Source organism: Larus michahellis, chromosome 30 (assembly GCF_964199755.1).
Source record: "Larus michahellis chromosome 30, bLarMic1.1, whole genome shotgun sequence".
Taxonomy (NCBI): Eukaryota; Metazoa; Chordata; class Aves; order Charadriiformes; family Laridae; genus Larus; species Larus michahellis.
The window spans coordinates 38,733-64,133 of NC_133925.1; the positions used below are offsets into that span (position 1 = coordinate 38,733).

The 25,401-nt window shown below is 62.7% G+C and overlaps 1 protein-coding gene across 1 annotated transcript; it reads left to right on the forward strand.

Annotated features, from left to right (window-relative positions):
- Nucleotides 1-163: 163 nt before the first annotated feature.
- On the forward strand, nt 164-23,536 carry LOC141735261 (uncharacterized; the record flags this gene model as incomplete). The annotated part of the gene is made up of 12 exons (XM_074567868.1): nt 164-227; nt 1,128-1,403; nt 2,595-3,292; nt 5,708-5,791; nt 6,665-8,920; nt 9,155-10,609; nt 11,099-11,179; nt 11,729-11,815; nt 12,389-15,019; nt 16,514-18,229; nt 19,193-19,844; nt 21,402-23,536. Coding segments are annotated over exons 1-12 (12,135 nt in total), but the record flags the coding sequence as incomplete, so codon positions are not given.
- Between the last annotated feature and the right edge of the window lie 1,865 nt (nt 23,537-25,401).

Genomic DNA, 25,401 nt, shown 5'->3' on the forward strand with positions numbered 1-25,401 from the left:
CTCAGGTTTCATCCCTCCTACTTCCTAATTGTGACCAAAGGTCCCTGTCACCCTCAACGACTCTCCCTGTCCCATTCCCGCCACACCTGCGATCGGCAGCGGTTGAACAAGCCAAGGTGCCCCCCTCCACCGCCGCAGGCCCCCAACTCTGAGGTGCGGAGAGATGGGGGTTCGTCTGTGGGGTAGCCTGGCCCTGGTCTGCATCTGCTTCCTGGTCGTCATGAGAGGTGGGTGCTGCTGGTGCTGGGACCTCCCATTCCCATTCCACCGCTCCAGTTTCGTCACTGGGGGGACACCCTGAGGACTGGAGGTGGGACAGGGGTGGGCGTGAGGGTCTTCCAAGGACCCCGTGCTGCAGGGCTGATCATGAACAAGCATGAATTGGGGTCCGGGGGGGGGTAGCTATGGGTCTCTGGGGGGGGAGGGTCCATGGATTTTTGGGACCCAACTGTGGGTCTTGGAAGGTCTGGGGGGGTCTTTGGAGAACCAAGGGCAAGTCTTTGGGGGGCAATGGGGGTTCACTTTGGTGGATGTGGGTCTTTGGAGGTCCATGGGTTGTTGGGAGACAACTGGGGGTTGTTTAACTGCTCGGACTAAAGGCAAAAGTCCCTTTTGCCGTTCAGAGTATCGTTGGTCTCTTTCTTTAAATGCACTTGAGCTCAACAATAGAGGTCTTTTTGGTCCATGGGGGCCAGTTTGGAACAGGGGCCTTGGGAGAACCAGGGGCAGGTCTCTGGGGGGGTGTTGGTGACGGTGGATGTGGCTCTTTGGAGATCCATGGGGTTTTGCGTCCTGGAAGCTTCCAGCTGTGAGTCCTGGAAGGTCTTGGGAGGGGTCTTTGGGGAACCAGGGGCGGGTCTTTGGGGGTTGTTGGTCTATGGAGGACATGGGTGTTTGGGGGTCAATGTGTTTAGGGGGATGTGGGTGGTTGCGGGGCAAGGGCAGGTGCTTGACATGTAGGAGAAAGTGGGAAGGCACCCACAAAAGGGCCCGGAGACTGTCACTGCCTGTCCTGGGAGGGGGGTGGCCACCCGCCTGAGGAGCCCGGGCGCAGGTAGGTGTCAGAGCATTGGGTCAAGATCCAAAGGACCTTCTGACACCCACATCGTCTCGCCTGTTCTGCATAGATGATGCTGGCCAGCATGCCCCACGGGACAAAGGGCAACCAATCAGGCAGAGTTCTCCTTTACCCAAGACGGGGCATTGGACTCCTCGTGCCCAAGAGACGAAAGTGAAAAAGAGAGAGGAAGACCCTCCAGACACCACCAGCAGGAGAAACCCGTTGGTGCCGGTTGAGAAGAAGGGACCCACGAGGACGAAGAGGGATGAAGATACGAGCCTCAACACGTCTCCTAGCTCCACTCTCCACACAAATCCTACAAGCCCAAGGAATACCTCACCGGGTGACAGACCTTCAAAGGCCAATATCTCCTCTAAATCTACCACCCCCACCCCCACCCCCACCCCTATGACCACAACCCAACCCACCAAGACCACCACAATCCCTACGACCACCACCCAACCCACCAAAACCACAAACCCAACCCCTATGACCACCACCACGCCCACCCCTACCACCACTCCCCAAACCACCAACAACCCCACAACCCCAACCCCTACCACCACCACCCCACCCACCAACAACACCACAACCTCCACTCCTACCACCACCACCCAACCCACCACCACCAAACCCACCACCACCACCACCACCGTCCCTACCACTACAATCACTACCTCCACCCCTACCACCCCTACCATGACCACCACCAAACCTACAACCACCACCCCATCCAGCAACAACACCACCACCACCCCTCCTACGAGCAACTCCCAACCCACCAACACCACAACCCCCACACCTACGACCACCACCACCCCCATCCATACCACCACTCCCCAACCCACCACCAACACCACAACCCACACCCCTCTGACCACCACCACCCCTACCCCTACCACCACCACCCAACCCACCAACACCACCACCCCCACCCCTACCACCACCCCCCAACCCACCAACAACACCACAGCTACCACCCCTCTGACCACCACCCCTACCACTACCACCACCCCCCAACCTACCAATAACACTGCAACCCCCACCCCTATGACCACTACCACCCCCACCCCTACCACCACCACCCAACCCACCAACACCACCCCCACCCCTACTACCACCACCCAACCCACCAACACCACCCCCACCCCTACCACCACCACCCAACCCACCAACAACACCACAACACCAAACCCTACTACCACCACCACCCCTACCCCTACTACCACCACCCAACCCACCAACACCACCACCCCCACCCCTACCACCACCACCCCTACAACCACCACCCAACACACCAACAGCCCCACCCCCACCCCTACCACCACCACCCCATCCACCAATAACACCACAACCCCAACCCCTACCACCACCACCCAACCCACCACCAACACCATCACCCCCACCCCTACCACCACCACCCCATCCACCAATAACACCACAACCCCAACCCCTACCACCACCACCCAACCCACCACCAACACCATCACCCGCACCCCTACCACAACCACCCCACCCACTAACAAAACCACAACCTCCACTCTTACCACCACCACCCAACCCACCACCACCACACCCACCAACACCACCACCGTCCCTACCACTACAACCACTACCTCCACCCCGACCACCCCTACCACCACCACCACCAACCCTACAACCACCACCCCATCCAGCAACAACACCACCACCACCCCCTCTACGAGCACCTTCCAACCCACCAACACCACCACAATCCCCACCCCTACCCCTACCACCACCCCCACCCCTACCACCACCACCCAACCCACCAACAACACCACAACACCAACCCCTACGACCACCACCACCCCCACCCCTACCACCACTCCCCAACCCACCAACACCACCACCCCCACCCCTACCATCACCACCCAACCCACCACCACCACCACCCCCACCCCTACAACCACCACCCAACACACCAACACCACCACCCCAGCCCCTACCACCACCACCCCACCCACCAACACCACCATCACCCCCACCCCTACCACCACCACCCCACACACCAACAACACCACAACCTCCATTCCTACCACCACCACCCAACCCACCACCACCACACCCACCAACACCACCACCTTCCCTACCACTACAACCACTACCTCCACCTCTACCACCCCTACCACCACCACCCCTACAACCACCACCCCATCCACAAACCACACCACAACCACCCCCCCTACGACCACCTCCCAACCCACCAACACCACAACCCCCACCCCTATGACCACCACCACCCCCACCCCTACCACCAGCACCCCATCCACCAATAACACCACAACCCGCACCCCTACCACCACCTCCCAACCCAACAACAACACCACCACCCCCACCCCTACCACTAGCACCCAAACCACCAATAACACCACAACCCCCACCCCTACCACCACCACCCTACTCACCAACACCACCCCCACCCGTACCACCTCCACCCAACCCACCAACAACACCACAACCCCCATCCCTATGACCACCACCACCCCCACGCCTACCACCACCACCGCACCCACCAACACCACAACCTCCACTCCTACCACCACCACCCAACCCACCACCACCACACCCAACAACATCACCGTCCCTACCACTACAACCACTACCTCCACCCCTACCACCCCTACCATGACCACCACCAAACCTACAACCACCAGCCCATCCAGCAACAACACCACCACCACCCCTCCTACGAGCACCTCCCAACCCACCAACACCACAACCCCCACACCTACGACCACCACCACCCCCATCCAAACCACCACTCCCCAACCCACCACCAACACCACAACCCACACCCCTCTGACCACCACCACCCCTACCCCTACCACCACCACCCAACCCACCAACACCACCACCACCACCCCTCTGACCACCACCCCTACCACTACCACCACCACCCAACCCACCAACACCAGCACCACCCCCCCTCTGACCACCACCCCTACCACTACCACCACCCCCCAACCTGTCAATAACACCGCAACCCCCACCCCTATGACCACCCCCACCCCCACCCCTACCACCACCACCCAACCCACCAACACCACCCCCACCCCTACCACCACCACCCCATCCACCACCACCACTCCTACCCCTACCACCACCACCCAAACCACCAATAACACCACAACCCCCACCCCTATGACCACCCCCACCCCCACCCCTACCACCACCACCGAACCCACCAACACCACCCCCACCCCTACCACCACCACCCAACCCACCAACAACACCACAACACCAACCCCTACAACCACCACATCCTCCACCCTTACCACCACCACCATCCCTACAACCACCACCCAACACACCAAGACCACATCCCCCACCCCTACCACCACCACCCCATCCACCAACAACACCACAACCCCCAACCCTACCACCACCACCCAACCCACCAATAACACCACAACCCCCACCCGTACCACCACCACCCAACCCACCAACAACACCACCCCCACCGCTACCACCACCACCCAACCCACCAACACCACCACCCCCACCCCTACCACCATCACCCAACCCACCAATAACACTGCAACCCCCACCCCTATGACCACCACCACCCCCACACCTACCACCACCCTACCAACCAACACCACCCCCACCCCTACCACCACCACCCCATCCACCAACACCACAACCCCCACCCCTACCACCACCACCCAACCCACCAACAACACCACAACCCCCACCCCTACCACCACCACCCAACCCACCAACACCACCCCCACCCCTACCACCACCACCCCATCCACCACCAACACCACCACCCCCACCGCTACCACCACCACCCAACCCACCAACAACACCACCACCCCCACCCCTACCACCACCACCCAACCCACCAACACCACCCCCACCCCTACCACCACTCCTCAACCCACCAACACCACAACCCCCACCCCTACCACCACCACCCAACCCACCAACACCACCACCCCCACCCCTACCACCACCACCCAACCCACCAACACCACCACCCCCACCCCTACCACCAACACCCAACCCACCAACACCACCACCCCCACCCCTACCACCACCACCCCATCCACCACCAACACCACCACCCCCATCCCTACTACCACCACCCAACCCACCAATAACACCACAACCCCCACCCCGATGACCACCACCACCCCTACCCCTACCACCACCACCCAACCCACCAACACCACCCCCACCCCTACCACCACTCCTCAACCCACCAACACCACAACCCCCACCCCTACCACCACCACCCAACCCACCAACACCACCACGCCCAACCCTACCACCACCACCCCACCCACCAACAACACCACCACCGTCCCTACCACCACCACCCCACCCACCAACACCACCACCGTCCCTACCACTAGAACCACTACCTCCACCCCTACCACCCCTACCACCACCACCCCTACAACCACCACCCCATCCACCAACCACACCACCACCACCCCCCCTACGAGCACCTCCCAACCCACCAACAACACCACAACCCCCACCCCTATGACCACCACCACCCCCACCCCTACCACCAGCACCCCATCCACCAACACCACCACCACCCCCACCCATACTACCACCACCAAACCCACCACTACCCCCCCTACCACCACCACCCAACCCACCAACACCACCGCCAGCCCTACGACCACCACCCAGCCTACCAACAACACCACAACCCCCACCCCTACCATAACCACCCAACCCACAAACACCACCCCCACCCCTACCACCACCACCCCATTCACCACCAACACCACCACCTCCACCCCTACCACCACCCAACCCACCAACAACACCACAACCCACACCCCTACCAAGACCACCACCACCCCCACCCTTACGACCACCAACCAACCCACCAACAGCACCACAACCCCCACCCCTACCACCACCACCCCATCCACCAACAACACCACAACCCCCAACCCTACCACCACCACCCAACCCACCAATAACACCACAACCCCCACCGCTACCACCACCACCCAACCCACCAACAACACCCCCACCCCCACCCTTACCACCACCACCCAATCCACCAACAACACCACCACCCCCACCCCTACCACCATCACCCAACCCACCAATAACACCACAACCCCCACCCCTAGGACCACCACCACCCCCACACCTACCACCACCCTACCAACCAACACCACCCCCACCGCTACCACCACCACCCCATCCACCAACAACACCACAACCCCCACCCCTACCACTACCACCCAACCCACCAACACCACCCCCACCCCTACCACCACCACCCCTTCCACCACCAACACCACCACCCCCACCCCTACTACCACCACCCAACCCACCAATAACACCACAACCCCCACCCCGACGACCACCACCACCCCTACCCCTACCACCACCACCCAACCCACCAACACCACCCCCACCCCTACCACCACTCCTCAACCCACCAACACCACAACCCCCACCCCTACCACCACCACCCGACCCACCAACACCACCACCCCCACCCCTACCACCACCACCCAACCCACCAACACCACCACCCCCACCCCTACCACCAACACCCAACCCACCAACACCACCACCCCAGCCCCTACCACCACCACCCCATCCACCACCAACACTACCACCCCCATCCCTACTACCACCACCCAACCCACCAATAACACCACAACCCCCACCCCGATGACCACCACCACCCCTACCCCTACCACCAACACCCAACCCACCAACACCACCCCCACCCCTACCACCACTCCTCAACCCACCACCACAACCCCCACCCCTACCACCACCACCCAACCCACCAACACCACCACCCCCACCCCTACTACCACCACCCAACCCACCAACACCACCACCCCCAACCCTACCACCACCACCCCACCCACCAACAACACCACCACCGTCCCTACCACTAGAACCACTACCTCCACCCCTACCACCCCTACCACCACCACCCCTACAACCACCACCCCATCCACCAACCACACCACCACCACCCCCACTACGAGCACCTCCCAACCCACCAACAACACCACAACCCCCACCCCTATGACCACCACCACCCCCACCCCTACCACCAGCACCCCATCCACCAACACCACCACCACCCCCACCCCTACTACCACCACCAAACCCACCACTACCCCCCCTACCACCACCACCCAACCCACAAACACCACCGCCAGCCCTACGACCACCACCCAGCCTACCAACAACACCACAACCCCCACCCTTACCATAACCACCCAACCCACAAACACCACCCCCAACCCTACCACCACCACCCCATCCACCACCAACACCACCACCCCCACCCCTACCACCACCACCCCATCCACCACCAACACCACCACCTCCACCCCTACCACCACCACCCAACCCACCAACACCACCACAACCCACACGCCTACTAAGACCACCACCACCCCCACCCTTACCACCACCACCCAACCCACCAACAGCATCACAACCCCCACCCCTACCACCACCACCCAACCCACCAACAACACCACAACCCCCACCCCTACCACCACCACCCAACCCACCAACACCACCCCCACCCCTACCACCACCACCCCATCCACCACCAACACCACCACCCCCACCGCTACCACCACCACCCAACCCACCAACAACACCACCACCCCCACCCCTACCACCACCACCCAACCCACCAATAACACCACAACCCCCACCCCGACGACCACCACCACCCCTACCCCTACCACCTCCACCCAACCCACCAACACCACCCCCACCCCTACCACCACTCCTCAACCCACCAACACCACAACCCCCACCCCTACCACCACCAACCAACCCACCAACACCACCACCCCCACCCCTACCACCACCACCCAACCCACCAACACCACCACCCCCACCCCTACCACCAACACCCAACCCACCAACACCACCACCACCACCCCTACCACCACCACCCCATCCACCACCAACACCACCACCCCCACCCCTACTAGCACCACCCAACCCACCAATAACACTACAACCCCCACCCCGATGACCACCACCACGCCTACCCCTACCACCACCACCCAACCCACCAACACCACCCCCACCCCTACCACCACTCCTCAACCCACCAACACCACAACCCCCACCCCTACCACCACCACCCAACCCACCAACACCACCACCCCCAACCCTACCACCACCACCCAACCCACCAACACCACCACCCCCAACCCTACCACCACCACCCCACCCACCAACAACACCACCACCGTCCCTACCACTAGAACCACTACCTCCACCCCTACCACCCATACCACCACCACCCCTACAACCACCACCCCATCCACCAACCACACCACCACCACCCCCCCTACGAGCACCTCCCAACCCACCAACAACACCACAACCCCCACCCCTATGACCACCACCACCCCCACCCCTACCACCAGCACCCCATCCACCAACACCACCACCACCCCCACCCCTACTACCACCACCAAACCCACCACTACCCCCCCTACCACCACCACCCAACCCACAAACACCACCGCCAGCCCTACGACCACCACCCAGCCTACCAAAAACACCACAACCCCCACCCCTACCATAACCACCCAACCCACAAACACCACCCCCACCCCTACCACCACCACCCCACCCACCAACAACACCACCACCCCCACCCCTACCACCACCACCCCATCCACCACCAACACCACCACCTCCACCCCTACCACCACCACCCAACCCACCAATAACACCACAACCCCCACCCCGATGACCACCACCACCCCTACCCCTACCACCACCACCCAACCCACCAACACCACCCCTACCACGAACACCCCATCCACCACCAACACCACCACCCCCACCCCTACCACCACCACCCAACCCACCAACAACACCACAACCCACACCCCTACCAAGACCACCACCACCCCCACCCTTACCACCACCACCCAACCCACCACCAACACCACAACCCCCACCCCTACCACCACCACCCAACCCACCAATAACACCACAACCCCCACCCCTACCACCACCACCCAACCCACCAACACCACCACCCCCACCGCTACCACCACCACCCAACCCACCAACAACACCACCACCCCCACCCCTACCACCACCACCCAACCCACCAATAACACCACAACCCCCACCCCTACCACCACCACCCAACCCACCAACAACACCACCACCCCCACCCTTACCACCACCACCCAACCCACCAACAACACCACCACCCCCACCGCTACCACCACCACCCAACCCACCAACAACACCACCACCCCCACCCTTACCACCACCACCCAATCCACCAACAACACCACCACCCCCACCCCTACCACCACCACCCAACCCACCAATAACACTGCAACCCCCACCCCTATGACCACCACCACCCCCACACCTACCACCACCCTACCAACCAACACCACCCCTACCCCTACCACCACCACCCCATCCACCAACAACACCACAACCCCCACCCCTACCACCACCACCCAACCCACCAACAACACCACAACCCCCACCCCTACCACCACCACCCAACCCACCAACACCACCCCCACCCCTACCACCACCACCCCATCCACCACCAACACCACCACCCCCACCACTACTACCACCACCCAACCCACCAATAACACCACAACCCCCACCCCGATGACCACCACCACCCCTACCCCTACCACCAACACCCAACCCACCAACACCACCCCCACCCCTACCACCACTCCTCAACCCACCAACACCACCACCCCCACCCCTACCACCACCACCCAACCCACCAACACCACCACCCCCACCCCTACCACCAACACCCAACCCACCAACACCACCACCACCACCCCTACCACCACCACCCCATCCACCACCAACACCACCACCCCCACCCCTACTACCACCACCCAACCCACCAATAACACCACAACCCCCACCCCGATGACCACCACCACCCCTACCCCTACCACCACCACCCAACCCACCAACACCACCCCCACCCCTACCACCACTCCTCAACCCACCAACACCACAACCCCCACCCCTACCACCACCACCCCACCCACCAACAACACCACCACTGTCCCTACCACCACCACCCCACCCACCAACAACACCACCACCGTCCCTACCACTAGAACCACTACCTCCACCCCTACCACCCCTACCACCACCACCCCTACAACCACCACCCCATCCACCAACCACACCACCACCACCCCCCCTACGAGCACCTCCCAACCCACCAACAACACCACAACCCCCACCCCTATGACCACCACCACCCCCACCCCTACCACCAGCACCCCATCCACCAACACCACCACCACCCCCACCCCTACTACCACCACCAAACCCACCACTACCCCCCCTACCACCACCACCCAACCCACAAACACCACCGCCAGCCCTACGACCACCACCCAGCCTACCAACAACACCACAACCCCCACCCTTACCATAACCACCCAACCCACAAACACCACCCCCAACCCTACCACCACCACCCCATCCACCACCAACACCACCACCCCCACCCCTACCACCACCACCCCATCCACCACCAACACCACCACCTCCACCCCTACCACCACCACCCAACCCACCAATAACACCACAACCCCCACCCCGATGACCACCACCACCCCTACCCTTACCACCACCACCCAACCCACCAACACCACCCCCACCCCTACCACCACCACCCCATCCACCACCAACACCACCACCCCCACCCCTACTAGCACCACCCAACCCACCAATAACACCACAACCCCCACCCCGACGACCACCACCACCCCTACCCCTACCACCACCACCCAACCCACCAACACCACCCCCACCCCTACCACCACTCCTCAACCCACCAACACCACAACCCCCACCCCTACCACCACCACCCAACCCACCAACACCACCACCCCCACCCCTACCACCACCACCCAACCCACCAACACCACCACCCCCAACCCTACCACCACCACCCCACCCACCAACAACACCACCACTGTCCCTACCACCACCACCCCACCCACCAACAACACCACCACCGTCCCTACCACTAGAACCACTACCTCCACCCCTACCACCCCTACCACCACCACCCCTACAACCACCACCCCATCCACCAACCACACCACCACCACCCCCCCTACGAGCACCTCCCAACCCACCAACAACACCACAACCCCCACCCCTATGACCACCACCACCCCCACCCCTACCACCAGCACCCCATCCACCAACACCACCACCACCCCCACCCCTACTACCACCACCAAACCCACCACTACCCCCCCTACCACCACCACCCAACCCACAAACACCACCGCCAGCCCTACGACCACCACCCAGCCTACCAACAACACCACAACCCCCACCCTTACCATAACCACCCAACCCACAAACACCACCCCCACCCCTACCACCACCACCCCATCCACCACCAACACCACCACCCCCACCCCTACCACCACCACCCCATCCACCACCAACACCACCACCTCCACCCCTACCACCACCACCCAACCCACCAATAACACCACAACCCCCACCCCGATGACCACCACCACCCCTACCCCTACCACCACCACCCAACACACCAACACCACCCCCACCCCTACCACCACTCCTCAACCCACCAACACCACCACCCCCACCCCTACCACCACCACCCAACCCACCAACAACACCACAACCCACACCCCTACCAAGACCACCACCACCCCCACCCTTACCACCACCACCCAACCCACCACCAACACCACAACCCCCACCCCTACCACCACCACCCAACCCACCAATAACACCACAACCCCCACCCCTACCACCACCACCCAACCCACCAACACCACCACCCCCACCGCTACCACCACCACCCAACCCACCAACAACACCACCACCCCCACCCCTACCACCACCACCCAACCCACCAATAACACCACAACCCCCACCCCTACCACCACCACCCAACCCACCAACAACACCACCACCCCCACCCTTACCACCACCACCCAACACACCAACAACACCACCACCCCCACCGCTACCACCACCACCCAACCCACCAACAACACCACCACCCCCACCCTTACCACCACCACCCAATCCACCAACAACACCACCACCCCCACCCCTACCACCACCACCCAACCCACCAATAACACTGCAACCCCCACCCCTATGACCACCACCACCCCCACACCTACCACCACCCTACCAACCAACACCACCCCTACCCCTACCACCACCACCCCATCCACCAACAACACCACAACCCCCACCCCTACCACCACCACCCAACCCACCAACAACACCACAACCCCCACCCCTACCACCACCACCCAACCCACCAACACCACCCCCACCCCTACCACCACCACCCCATCCACCACCAACACCACCACCCCCACCACTACTACCACCACCCAACCCACCAATAACACCACAACCCCCACCCCGATGACCACCACCACCCCTACCCCTACCACCAACACCCAACCCACCAACACCACCCCCACCCCTACCACCACTCCTCAACCCACCAACACCACCACCCCCACCCCTACCACCACCACCCAACCCACCAACACCACCACCCCCACCCCTACCACCAACACCCAACCCACCAACACCACCACCACCACCACCCCTACCACCACCACCCCATCCACCACCAACACCACCACCCCCACCCCTACTACCACCACCCAACCCACCAATAACACCACAACCCCCACCCCGATGACCACCACCACCCCTACCCCTACCACCACCACCCAACCCACCAACACCACCCCCACCCCTACCACCACTCCTCAACCCACCAACACCACAACCCCCACCCCTACCACCACCACCCCACCCACCAACAACACCACCACTGTCCCTACCACCACCACCCCACCCACCAACAACACCACCACCGTCCCTACCACTAGAACCACTACCTCCACCCCTACCACCCCTACCACCACCACCCCTACAACCACCACCCCATCCACCAACCACACCACCACCACCCCCCCTACGAGCACCTCCCAACCCACCAACAACACCACAACCCCCACCCCTATGACCACCACCACCCCCACCCCTACCACCAGCACCCCATCCACCAACACCACCACCACCCCCACCCCTACTACCACCACCAAACCCACCACTACCCCCCCTACCACCACCACCCAACCCACAAACACCACCGCCAGCCCTACGACCACCACCCAGCCTACCAACAACACCACAACCCCCACCCTTACCATAACCACCCAACCCACAAACACCACCCCCAACCCTACCACCACCACCCCATCCACCACCAACACCACCACCCCCACCCCTACCACCACCACCCCATCCACCACCAACACCACCACCTCCACCCCTACCACCACCACCCAACCCACCAATAACACCACAACCCCCACCCCGATGACCACCACCACCCCTACCCTTACCACCACCACCCAACCCACCAACACCACCCCCACCCCTACCACCACCACCCCATCCACCACCAACACCACCACCCCCACCCCTACTAGCACCACCCAACCCACCAATAACACCACAACCCCCACCCCGACGACCACCACCACCCCTACCCCTACCACCACCACCCAACCCACCAACACCACCCCCACCCCTACCACCACTCCTCAACCCACCAACACCACAACCCCCACCCCTACCACCACCACCCAACCCACCAACACCACCACCCCCACCCCTACCACCACCACCCAACCCACCAACACCACCACCCCCAACCCTACCACCACCACCCCACCCACCAACAACACCACCACTGTCCCTACCACCACCACCCCACCCACCAACAACACCACCACCGTCCCTACCACTAGAACCACTACCTCCACCCCTACCACCCCTACCACCACCACCCCTACAACCACCACCCCATCCACCAACCACACCACCACCACCCCCCCTACGAGCACCTCCCAACCCACCAACAACACCACAACCCCCACCCCTATGACCACCACCACCCCCACCCCTACCACCAGCACCCCATCCACCAACACCACCACCACCCCCACCCCTACTACCACCACCAAACCCACCACTACCCCCCCTACCACCACCACCCAACCCACAAACACCACCGCCAGCCCTACGACCACCACCCAGCCTACCAACAACACCACAACCCCCACCCTTACCATAACCACCCAACCCACAAACACCACCCCCACCCCTACCACCACCACCCCATCCACCACCAACACCACCACCCCCACCCCTACCACCACCACCCCATCCACCACCAACACCACCACCTCCACCCCTACCACCACCACCCAAACCACCAATAACACCACAACCCCCACCCCGATGACCACCACCACCCCTACCCCTACCACCACCACCCAACACACCAACACCACCCCCACCCCTACCACCACTCCTCAACCCACCAACACCACCACCCCCACCCCTACCACCACCACCCAACCCACCAACAACACCACAACCCACACCCCTACCAAGACCACCACCACCCCCACCCTTACCACCACCACCCAACCCACCACCAACACCACAACCCCCACCCCTACCACCACCACCCAACCCACCAATAACACCACAACCCCCACCCCTACCACCACCACCCAACCCACCAACACCACCACCCCCACCGCTACCACCACCACCCAACCCACCAACAACACCACCACCCCCACCCCTACCACCACCACCCAACCCACCAATAACACCACAACCCCCACCCCTACCACCACCACCCAACCCACCAACAACACCACCACCCCCACCCTTACCACCACCACCCAACACACCAACAACACCACCACCCCCACCGCTACCACCACCACCCAACCCACCAACAACACCACCACCCCCACCCTTACCACCACCACCCAATCCACCAACAACACCACCACCCCCACCCCTACCACCACCACCCAACCCACCAATAACACTGCAACCCCCACCCCTATGACCACCACCACCCCCACACCTACCACCACCCTACCAACCAACACCACCCCTACCCCTACCACCACCACCCCATCCACCAACAACACCACAACCCCCACCCCTACCACCACCACCCAACCCACCAACAACACCACAACCCCCACCCCTACCACCACCACCCAACCCACCAACACCACCCCCACCCCTACCACCACCACCCCATCCACCACCAACACCACCACCCCCACCACTACTACCACCACCCAACCCACCAATAACACCACAACCCCCACCCCGATGACCACCACCACCCCTACCCCTACCACCAACACCCAACCCACCAACACCACCCCCACCCCTACCACCACTCCTCAACCCACCAACACCACCACCCCCACCCCTACCACCACCACCCAACCCACCAACACCACCACCCCCACCCCTACCACCAACACCCAACCCACCAACACCACCACCACCACCACCCCTACCACCACCACCCCATCCACCACCAACACCACCACCCCCACCCCTACTACCACCACCCAACCCACCAATAACACCACAACCCCCACCCCGATGACCACCACCACCCCTACCCCTACCACCACCACCCAACCCACCAACACCACCCCCACCCCTACCACCACTCCTCAACCCACCAACACCACAACCCCCACCCCTACCACCACCACCCCACCCACCAACAACACCACCACTGTCCCTACCACCACCACCCCACCCACCAACAACACCACCACCGTCCCTACCACTAGAACCACTACCTCCACCCCTACCACCCCTACCACCACCACCCCTACAACCACCACCCCATCCACCAACCACACCACCACCACCCCCCCTACGAGCACCTCCCAACCCACCAACAACACCACAACCCCCACCCCTATGACCACCACCACCCCCACCCCTACCACCAGCACCCCATCCACCAACACCACCACCACCCCCACCCCTACTACCACCACCAAACCCACCACTACCCCCCCTACCACCACCACCCAACCCACAAACACCACCGCCAGCCCTACGACCACCACCCAGCCTACCAACAACACCACAACCCCCACCCTTACCATAACCACCCAACCCACAAACACCACCCCCAACCCTACCACCACCACCCCATCCACCACCAACACCACCACCCCCACCCCTACCACCACCACCCCATCCACCACCAACACCACCACCTCCACCCCTACCACCACCACCCAACCCACCAATAACACCACAACCCCCACCCCGATGACCACCACCACCCCTACCCTTACCACCACCACCCAACCCACCAACACCACCCCCACCCCTACCACCACCACCCCATCCACCACCAACACCACCACCCCCACCCCTACTAGCACCACCCAACCCACCAATAACACCACAACCCCCACCCCGACGACCACCACCACCCCTACCCCTACCACCACCACCCAACCCACCAACACCACCCCCACCCCTACCACCACTCCTCAACCCACCAACACCACAACCCCCACCCCTACCACCACCACCCAACCCACCAACACCACCACCCCCACCCCTACCACCACCACCCAACCCACCAACACCACCACCCCCAACCCTACCACCACCACCCCACCCACCAACAACACCACCACTGTCCCTACCACCACCACCCCACCCACCAACAACACCACCACCGTCCCTACCACTAGAACCACTACCTCCACCCCTACCACCCCTACCACCACCACCCCTACAACCACCACCCCATCCACCAACCACACCACCACCACCCCCCCTACGAGCACCTCCCAACCCACCAACAACACCACAACCCCCACCCCTATGACCACCACCACCCCCACCCCTACCACCAGCACCCCATCCACCAACACCACCACCACCCCCACCCCTACTACCACCACCAAACCCACCACTACCCCCCCTACCACCACCACCCAACCCACAAACACCACCGCCAGCCCTACGACCACCACCCAGCCTACCAACAACACCACAACCCCCACCCTTACCATAACCACCCAACCCACAAACACCACCCCCAACCCTACCACCACCACCCCATCCACCACCAACACCACCACCCCCACCCCTACCACCACCACCCCATCCACCACCAACACCACCACCTCCACCCCTACCACCACCACCCAACCCACCAATAACACCACAACCCCCACCCCGATGACCACCACCACCCCTACCCTTACCACCACCACCCAACCCACCAACACCACCCCCACCCCTACCACCACCACCCCATCCACCACCAACACCACCACCCCCACCCCTACTAGCACCACCCAACCCACCAATAACACCACAACCCCCACCCCGACGACCACCACCACCCCTACCCCTACCACCACCACCCAACCCACCAACACCACCCCCACCCCTACCACCACTCCTCAACCCACCAACACCACAACCCCCACCCCTACCACCACCACCCAACCCACCAACACCACCACCCCCACCCCTACCACCACCACCCAACCCACCAACACCACCACCCCCAACCCTACCACCACCACCCCACCCACCAACAACACCACCACTGTCCCTACCACCACCACCCCACCCACCAACAACACCACCACCGTCCCTACCACTAGAACCACTACCTCCACCCCTACCACCCCTACCACCACCACCCCTACAACCACCACCCCATCCACCAACCACACCACCACCACCCCCCCTACGAGCACCTCCCAACCCACCAACAACACCACAACCCCCACCCCTATGACCACCACCACCCCCACCCCTACCACCAGCACCCCATCCACCAACACCACCACCACCCCCACCCCTACTACCACCACCAAACCCACCACTACCCCCCCTACCACCACCACCCAACCCACAAACACCACCGCCAGCCCTACGACCACCACCCAGCCTACCAACAACACCACAACCCCCACCCTTACCATAACCACCCAACCCACAAACACCACCCCCACCCCTACCACCACCACCCCATCCACCACCAACACCACCACCCCCACCCCTACCACCACCACCCCATCCACCACCAACACCACCACCTCCACCCCTACCACCACCACCCAACCCACCAATAACACCACAACCCCCACCCCGATGACCACCACCACCCCTACCCCTACCACCACCACCCAACACACCAACACCACCCCCACCCCTACCACCACTCCTCAACCCACCAACACCACCACCCCCACCCCTACCACCACCACCCAACCCACCAACAACACCACAACCCACACCCCTACCAAGACCACCACCACCCCCACCCTTACCACCACCACCCAACCCACCACCAACACCACAACCCCCACCCCTACCACCACCACCCAACCCACCAATAACACCACAACCCCCACCCCTACCACCACCACCCAACCCACCAACACCACCACCCCCACCGCTACCACCACCACCCAACCCACCAACAACACCACCACCCCCACCCCTACCACCACCACCCAACCCACCAATAACACCACAACCCCCACCCCTACCACCACCACCCAACCCACCAACAACACCACCACCCCCACCCTTACCACCACCACCCAACACACCAACAACACCACCACCCCCACCGCTACCACCACCACCCAACCCACCAACAACACCACCACCCCCACCCTTACCACCACCACCCAATCCACCAACAACACCACCACCCCCACCCCTACCACCACCACCCAACCCACCAATAACACTGCAACCCCCACCCCTATGACCACCACCACCCCCACACCTACCACCACCCTACCAACCAACACCACCCCTACCCCTACCACCACCACCCCATCCACCAACAACACCACAACCCCCACCCCTACCACCACCACCCAACCCACCAACAACACCACAACCCCCACCCCTACCACCACCACCCAACCCACCAACACCACCCCCACCCCTACCACCACCACCCCATCCACCACCAACACCACCACCCCCACCACTACTACCACCACCCAACCCACCAATAACACCACAACCCCCACCCCGATGACCACCACCACCCCTACCCCTACCACCACCACCCAACCCACCAACACCACCCCCACCCCTACCACCACTCCTCAACCCACCAACACCACAACCCCCACCCCTACCACCACCACCCCACCCACCAACAACACCACCACTGTCCCTACCACCACCACCCCACCCACCAACAACACCACCACCGTCCCTACCACTAGAACCACTACCTCCACCCCTACCACCCCTACCACCACCACCCCTACAACCACCACCCCATCCACCAACCACACCACCACCACCCCCCCTACGAGCACCTCCCAACCCACCAACAACACCACAACCCCCACCCCTATGACCACCACCACCCCCACCCCTACCACCAGCACCCCATCCACCAACACCACCACCACCCCCACCCCTACTACCACCACCAAACCCACCACTACCCCCCCTACCACCACCACCCAACCCACAAACACCACCGCCAGCCCTACGACCACCACCCAGCCTACCAACAACACCACAACCCCCACCCTTACCATAACCACCCAACCCACAAACACCACCCCCAACCCTACCACCACCACCCCATCCACCACCAACACCACCACCCCCACCCCTACCACCACCACCCCATCCACCACCAACACCACCACCTCCACCCCTACCACCACCACCCAACCCACCAATAACACCACAACCCCCACCCCGATGACCACCACCACCCCTACCCTTACCACCACCACCCAACCCACCAACACCACCCCCACCCCTACCACCACCACCCCATCCACCACCAACACCACCACCCCCACCCCTACTAGCACCACCCAACCCACCAATAACACCACAACCCCCACCCCGACGACCACCACCACCCCTACCCCTACCACCACCACCCAACCCACCAACACCACCCCCACCCCTACCACCACTCCTCAACCCACCAACACCACAACCCCCACCCCTACCACCACCACCCAACCCACCAACACCACCACCCCCACCCCTACCACCACCACCCAACCCACCAACACCACCACCCCCAACCCTACCACCACCACCCCACCCACCAACAACACCACCACTGTCCCTACCACCACCACCCCACCCACCAACAACACCACCACCGTCCCTACCACTAGAACCACTACCTCCACCCCTACCACCCCTACCACCACCACCCCTACAACCACCACCCCATCCACCAACCACACCACCACCACCCCCCCTACGAGCACCTCCCAACCCACCAACAACACCACAACCCCCACCCCTATGACCACCACCACCCCCACCCCTACCACCAGCACCCCATCCACCAACACCACCACCACCCCCACCCCTACTACCACCACCAAACCCACCACTACCCCCCCTACCACCACCACCCAACCCACAAACACCACCGCCAGCCCTACGACCACCACCCAGCCTACCAACAACACCACAACCCCCACCCTTACCATAACCACCCAACCCACAAACACCACCCCCACCCCTACCACCACCACCCCATCCACCACCAACACCACCACCCCCACCCCTACCACCACCACCCCATCCACCACCAACACCACCACCTCCACCCCTACCACCACCACCCAACCCACCAATAACACCACAACCCCCACCCCGATGACCACCACCACCCCTACCCCTACCACCACCACCCAACACACCAACACCACCCCCACCCCTACCACCACTCCTCAACCCACCAACACCACCACCCCCACCCCTACCACCACCACCCAACCCACCAACAACACCACAACCCACACCCCTACCAAGACCACCACCACCCCCACCCTTACCACCACCACCCAACCCACCACCAACACCACAACCCCCACCCCTACCACCACCACCCAACCCACCAATAACACCACAACCCCCACCCCTACCACCACCACCCAACCCACCAACACCACCACCCCCACCGCTACCACCACCACCCAACCCACCAACAACACCACCACCCCCACCCCTACCACCACCACCCAACCCACCAATAACACCACAACCCCCACCCCTACCACCACCACCCAACCCACCAACAACACCACCACCCCCACCCTTACCACCACCACCCAACACACCAACAACACCACCACCCCCACCGCTACCACCACCACCCAACCCACCAACAACACCACCACCCCCACCCTTACCACCACCACCCAATCCACCAACAACACCACCACCCCCACCCCTACCACCACCACCCAACCCACCAATAACACTGCAACCCCCACCCCTATGACCACCACCACCCCCACACCTACCACCACCCTACCAACCAACACCACCCCTACCCCTACCACCACCACCCCATCCACCAACAACACCACAACCCCCACCCCTACCACCACCACCCAACCCACCAACAACACCACAACCCCCACCCCTACCACCACCACCCAACCCACCAACACCACCCCCACCCCTACCACCACCACCCCATCCACCACCAACACCACCACCCCCACCACTACTACCACCACCCAACCCACCAATAACACCACAACCCCCACCCCGATGACCACCACCACCCCTACCCCTACCACCAACACCCAACCCACCAACACCACCCCCACCCCTACCACCACTCCTCAACCCACCAACACCACCACCCCCACCCCTACCACCACCACCCAACCCACCAACACCACCACCCCCACCCCTACCACCAACACCCAACCCACCAACACCACCACCACCACCACCCCTACCACCACCACCCCATCCACCACCAACACCACCACCCCCACCCCTACTACCACCACCCAACCCACCAATAACACCACAACCCCCACCCCGATGACCACCACCACCCCTACCCCTACCACCACCACCCAACCCACCAACACCACCCCCACCCCTACCACCACTCCTCAACCCACCAACACCACAACCCCCACCCCTACCACCACCACCCCACCCACCAACAACACCACCACTGTCCCTACCACCACCACCCCACCCACCAACAACACCACCACCGTCCCTACCACTAGAACCACTACCTCCACCCCTACCACCCCTACCACCACCACCCCTACAACCACCACCCCATCCACCAACCACACCACCACCACCCCCCCTACGAGCACCTCCCAACCCACCAACAACACCACAACCCCCACCCCTATGACCACCACCACCCCCACCCCTACCACCAGCACCCCATCCACCAACACCACCACCACCCCCACCCCTACTACCACCACCAAACCCACCACTACCCCCCCTACCACCACCACCCAACCCACAAACACCACCGCCAGCCCTACGACCACCACCCAGCCTACCAACAACACCACAACCCCCACCCTTACCATAACCACCCAACCCACAAACACCACCCCCAACCCTACCACCACCACCCCATCCACCACCAACACCACCACCCCCACCCCTACCACCACCACCCCATCCACCACCAACACCACCACCTCCACCCCTACCACCACCACCCAACCCACCAATAACACCACAACCCCCACCCCGATGACCACCACCACCCCTACCCTTACCACCACCACCCAACCCACCAACACCACCCCCACCCCTACCACCACCACCCCATCCACCACCAACACCACCACCCCCACCCCTACTAGCACCACCCAACCCACCAATAACACCACAACCCCCACCCCGACGACCACCACCACCCCTACCCCTACCACCACCACCCAACCCACCAACACCACCCCCACCCCTACCACCACTCCTCAACCCACCAACACCACAACCCCCACCCCTACCACCACCACCCAACCCACCAACACCACCACCCCCACCCCTACCACCACCACCCAACCCACCAACACCACCACCCCCAACCCTACCACCACCACCCCACCCACCAACAACACCACCACTGTCCCTACCACCACCACCCCACCCACCAACAACACCACCACCGTCCCTACCACTAGAACCACTACCTCCACCCCTACCACCCCTACCACCACCACCCCTACAACCACCACCCCATCCACCAACCACACCACCACCACCCCCCCTACGAGCACCTCCCAACCCACCAACAACACCACAACCCCCACCCCTATGACCACCACCACCCCCACCCCTACCACCAGCACCCCATCCACCAACACCACCACCACCCCCACCCCTACTACCACCACCAAACCCACCACTACCCCCCCTACCACCACCACCCAACCCACAAACACCACCGCCAGCCCTACGACCACCACCCAGCCTACCAACAACACCACAACCCCCACCCTTACCATAACCACCCAACCCACAAACACCACCCCCAACCCTACCACCACCACCCCATCCACCACCAACACCACCACCCCCACCCCTACCACCACCACCCCATCCACCACCAACACCACCACCTCCACCCCTACCACCACCACCCAACCCACCAATAACACCACAACCCCCACCCCGATGACCACCACCACCCCTACCCTTACCACCACCACCCAACCCACCAACACCACCCCCACCCCTACCACCACCACCCCATCCACCACCAACACCACCACCCCCACCCCTACTAGCACCACCCAACCCACCAATAACACCACAACCCCCACCCCGACGACCACCACCACCCCTACCCCTACCACCACCACCCAACCCACCAACACCACCCCCACCCCTACCACCACTCCTCAACCCACCAACACCACAACCCCCACCCCTACCACCACCACCCAACCCACCAACACCACCACCCCCACCCCTACCACCACCACCCAACCCACCAACACCACCACCCCCAACCCTACCACCACCACCCCACCCACCAACAACACCACCACTGTCCCTACCACCACCACCCCACCCACCAACAACACCACCACCGTCCCTACCACTAGAACCACTACCTCCACCCCTACCACCCCTACCACCACCACCCCTACAACCACCACCCCATCCACCAACCACACCACCACCACCCCCCCTACGAGCACCTCCCAACCCACCAACAACACCACAACCCCCACCCCTATGACCACCACCACCCCCACCCCTACCACCAGCACCCCATCCACCAACACCACCACCACCCCCACCCCTACTACCACCACCAAACCCACCACTACCCCCCCTACCACCACCACCCAACCCACAAACACCACCGCCAGCCCTACGACCACCACCCAGCCTACCAACAACACCACAACCCCCACCCTTACCATAACCACCCAACCCACAAACACCACCCCCACCCCTACCACCACCACCCCATCCACCACCAACACCACCACCCCCACCCCTACCACCACCACCCCATCCACCACCAACACCACCACCTCCACCCCTACCACCACCACCCAACCCACCAATAACACCACAACCCCCACCCCGATGACCACCACCACCCCTACCCCTACCACCACCACCCAACACACCAACACCACCCCCACCCCTACCACCACTCCTCAACCCACCAACACCACCACCCCCACCCCTACCACCACCACCCAACCCACCAACAACACCACAACCCACACCCCTACCAAGACCACCACCACCCCCACCCTTACCACCACCACCCAACCCACCACCAACACCACAACCCCCACCCCTACCACCACCACCCAACCCACCAATAACACCACAACCCCCACCCCTACCACCACCACCCAACCCACCAACACCACCACCCCCACCGCTACCACCACCACCCAACCCACCAACAACACCACCACCCCCACCCCTACCACCACCACCCAACCCACCAATAACACCACAACCCCCACCCCTACCACCACCACCCAACCCACCAACAACACCACCACCCCCACCCTTACCACCACCACCCAACACACCAACAACACCACCACCCCCACCGCTACCACCACCACCCAACCCACCAACAACACCACCACCCCCACCCTTACCACCACCACCCAATCCACCAACAACACCACCACCCCCACCCCTACCACCACCACCCAACCCACCAATAACACTGCAACCCCCACCCCTATGACCACCACCACCCCCACACCTACCACCACCCTACCAACCAACACCACCCCTACCCCTACCACCACCACCCCATCCACCAACAACACCACAACCCCCACCCCTACCACCACCACCCAACCCACCAACAACACCACAACCCCCACCCCTACCACCACCACCCAACCCACCAACACCACCCCCACCCCTACCACCACCACCCCATCCACCACCAACACCACCACCCCCACCACTACTACCACCACCCAACCCACCAATAACACCACAACCCCCACCCCGATGACCACCACCACCCCTACCCCTACCACCAACACCCAACCCACCAACACCACCCCCACCCCTACCACCACTCCTCAACCCACCAACACCACCACCCCCACCCCTACCAC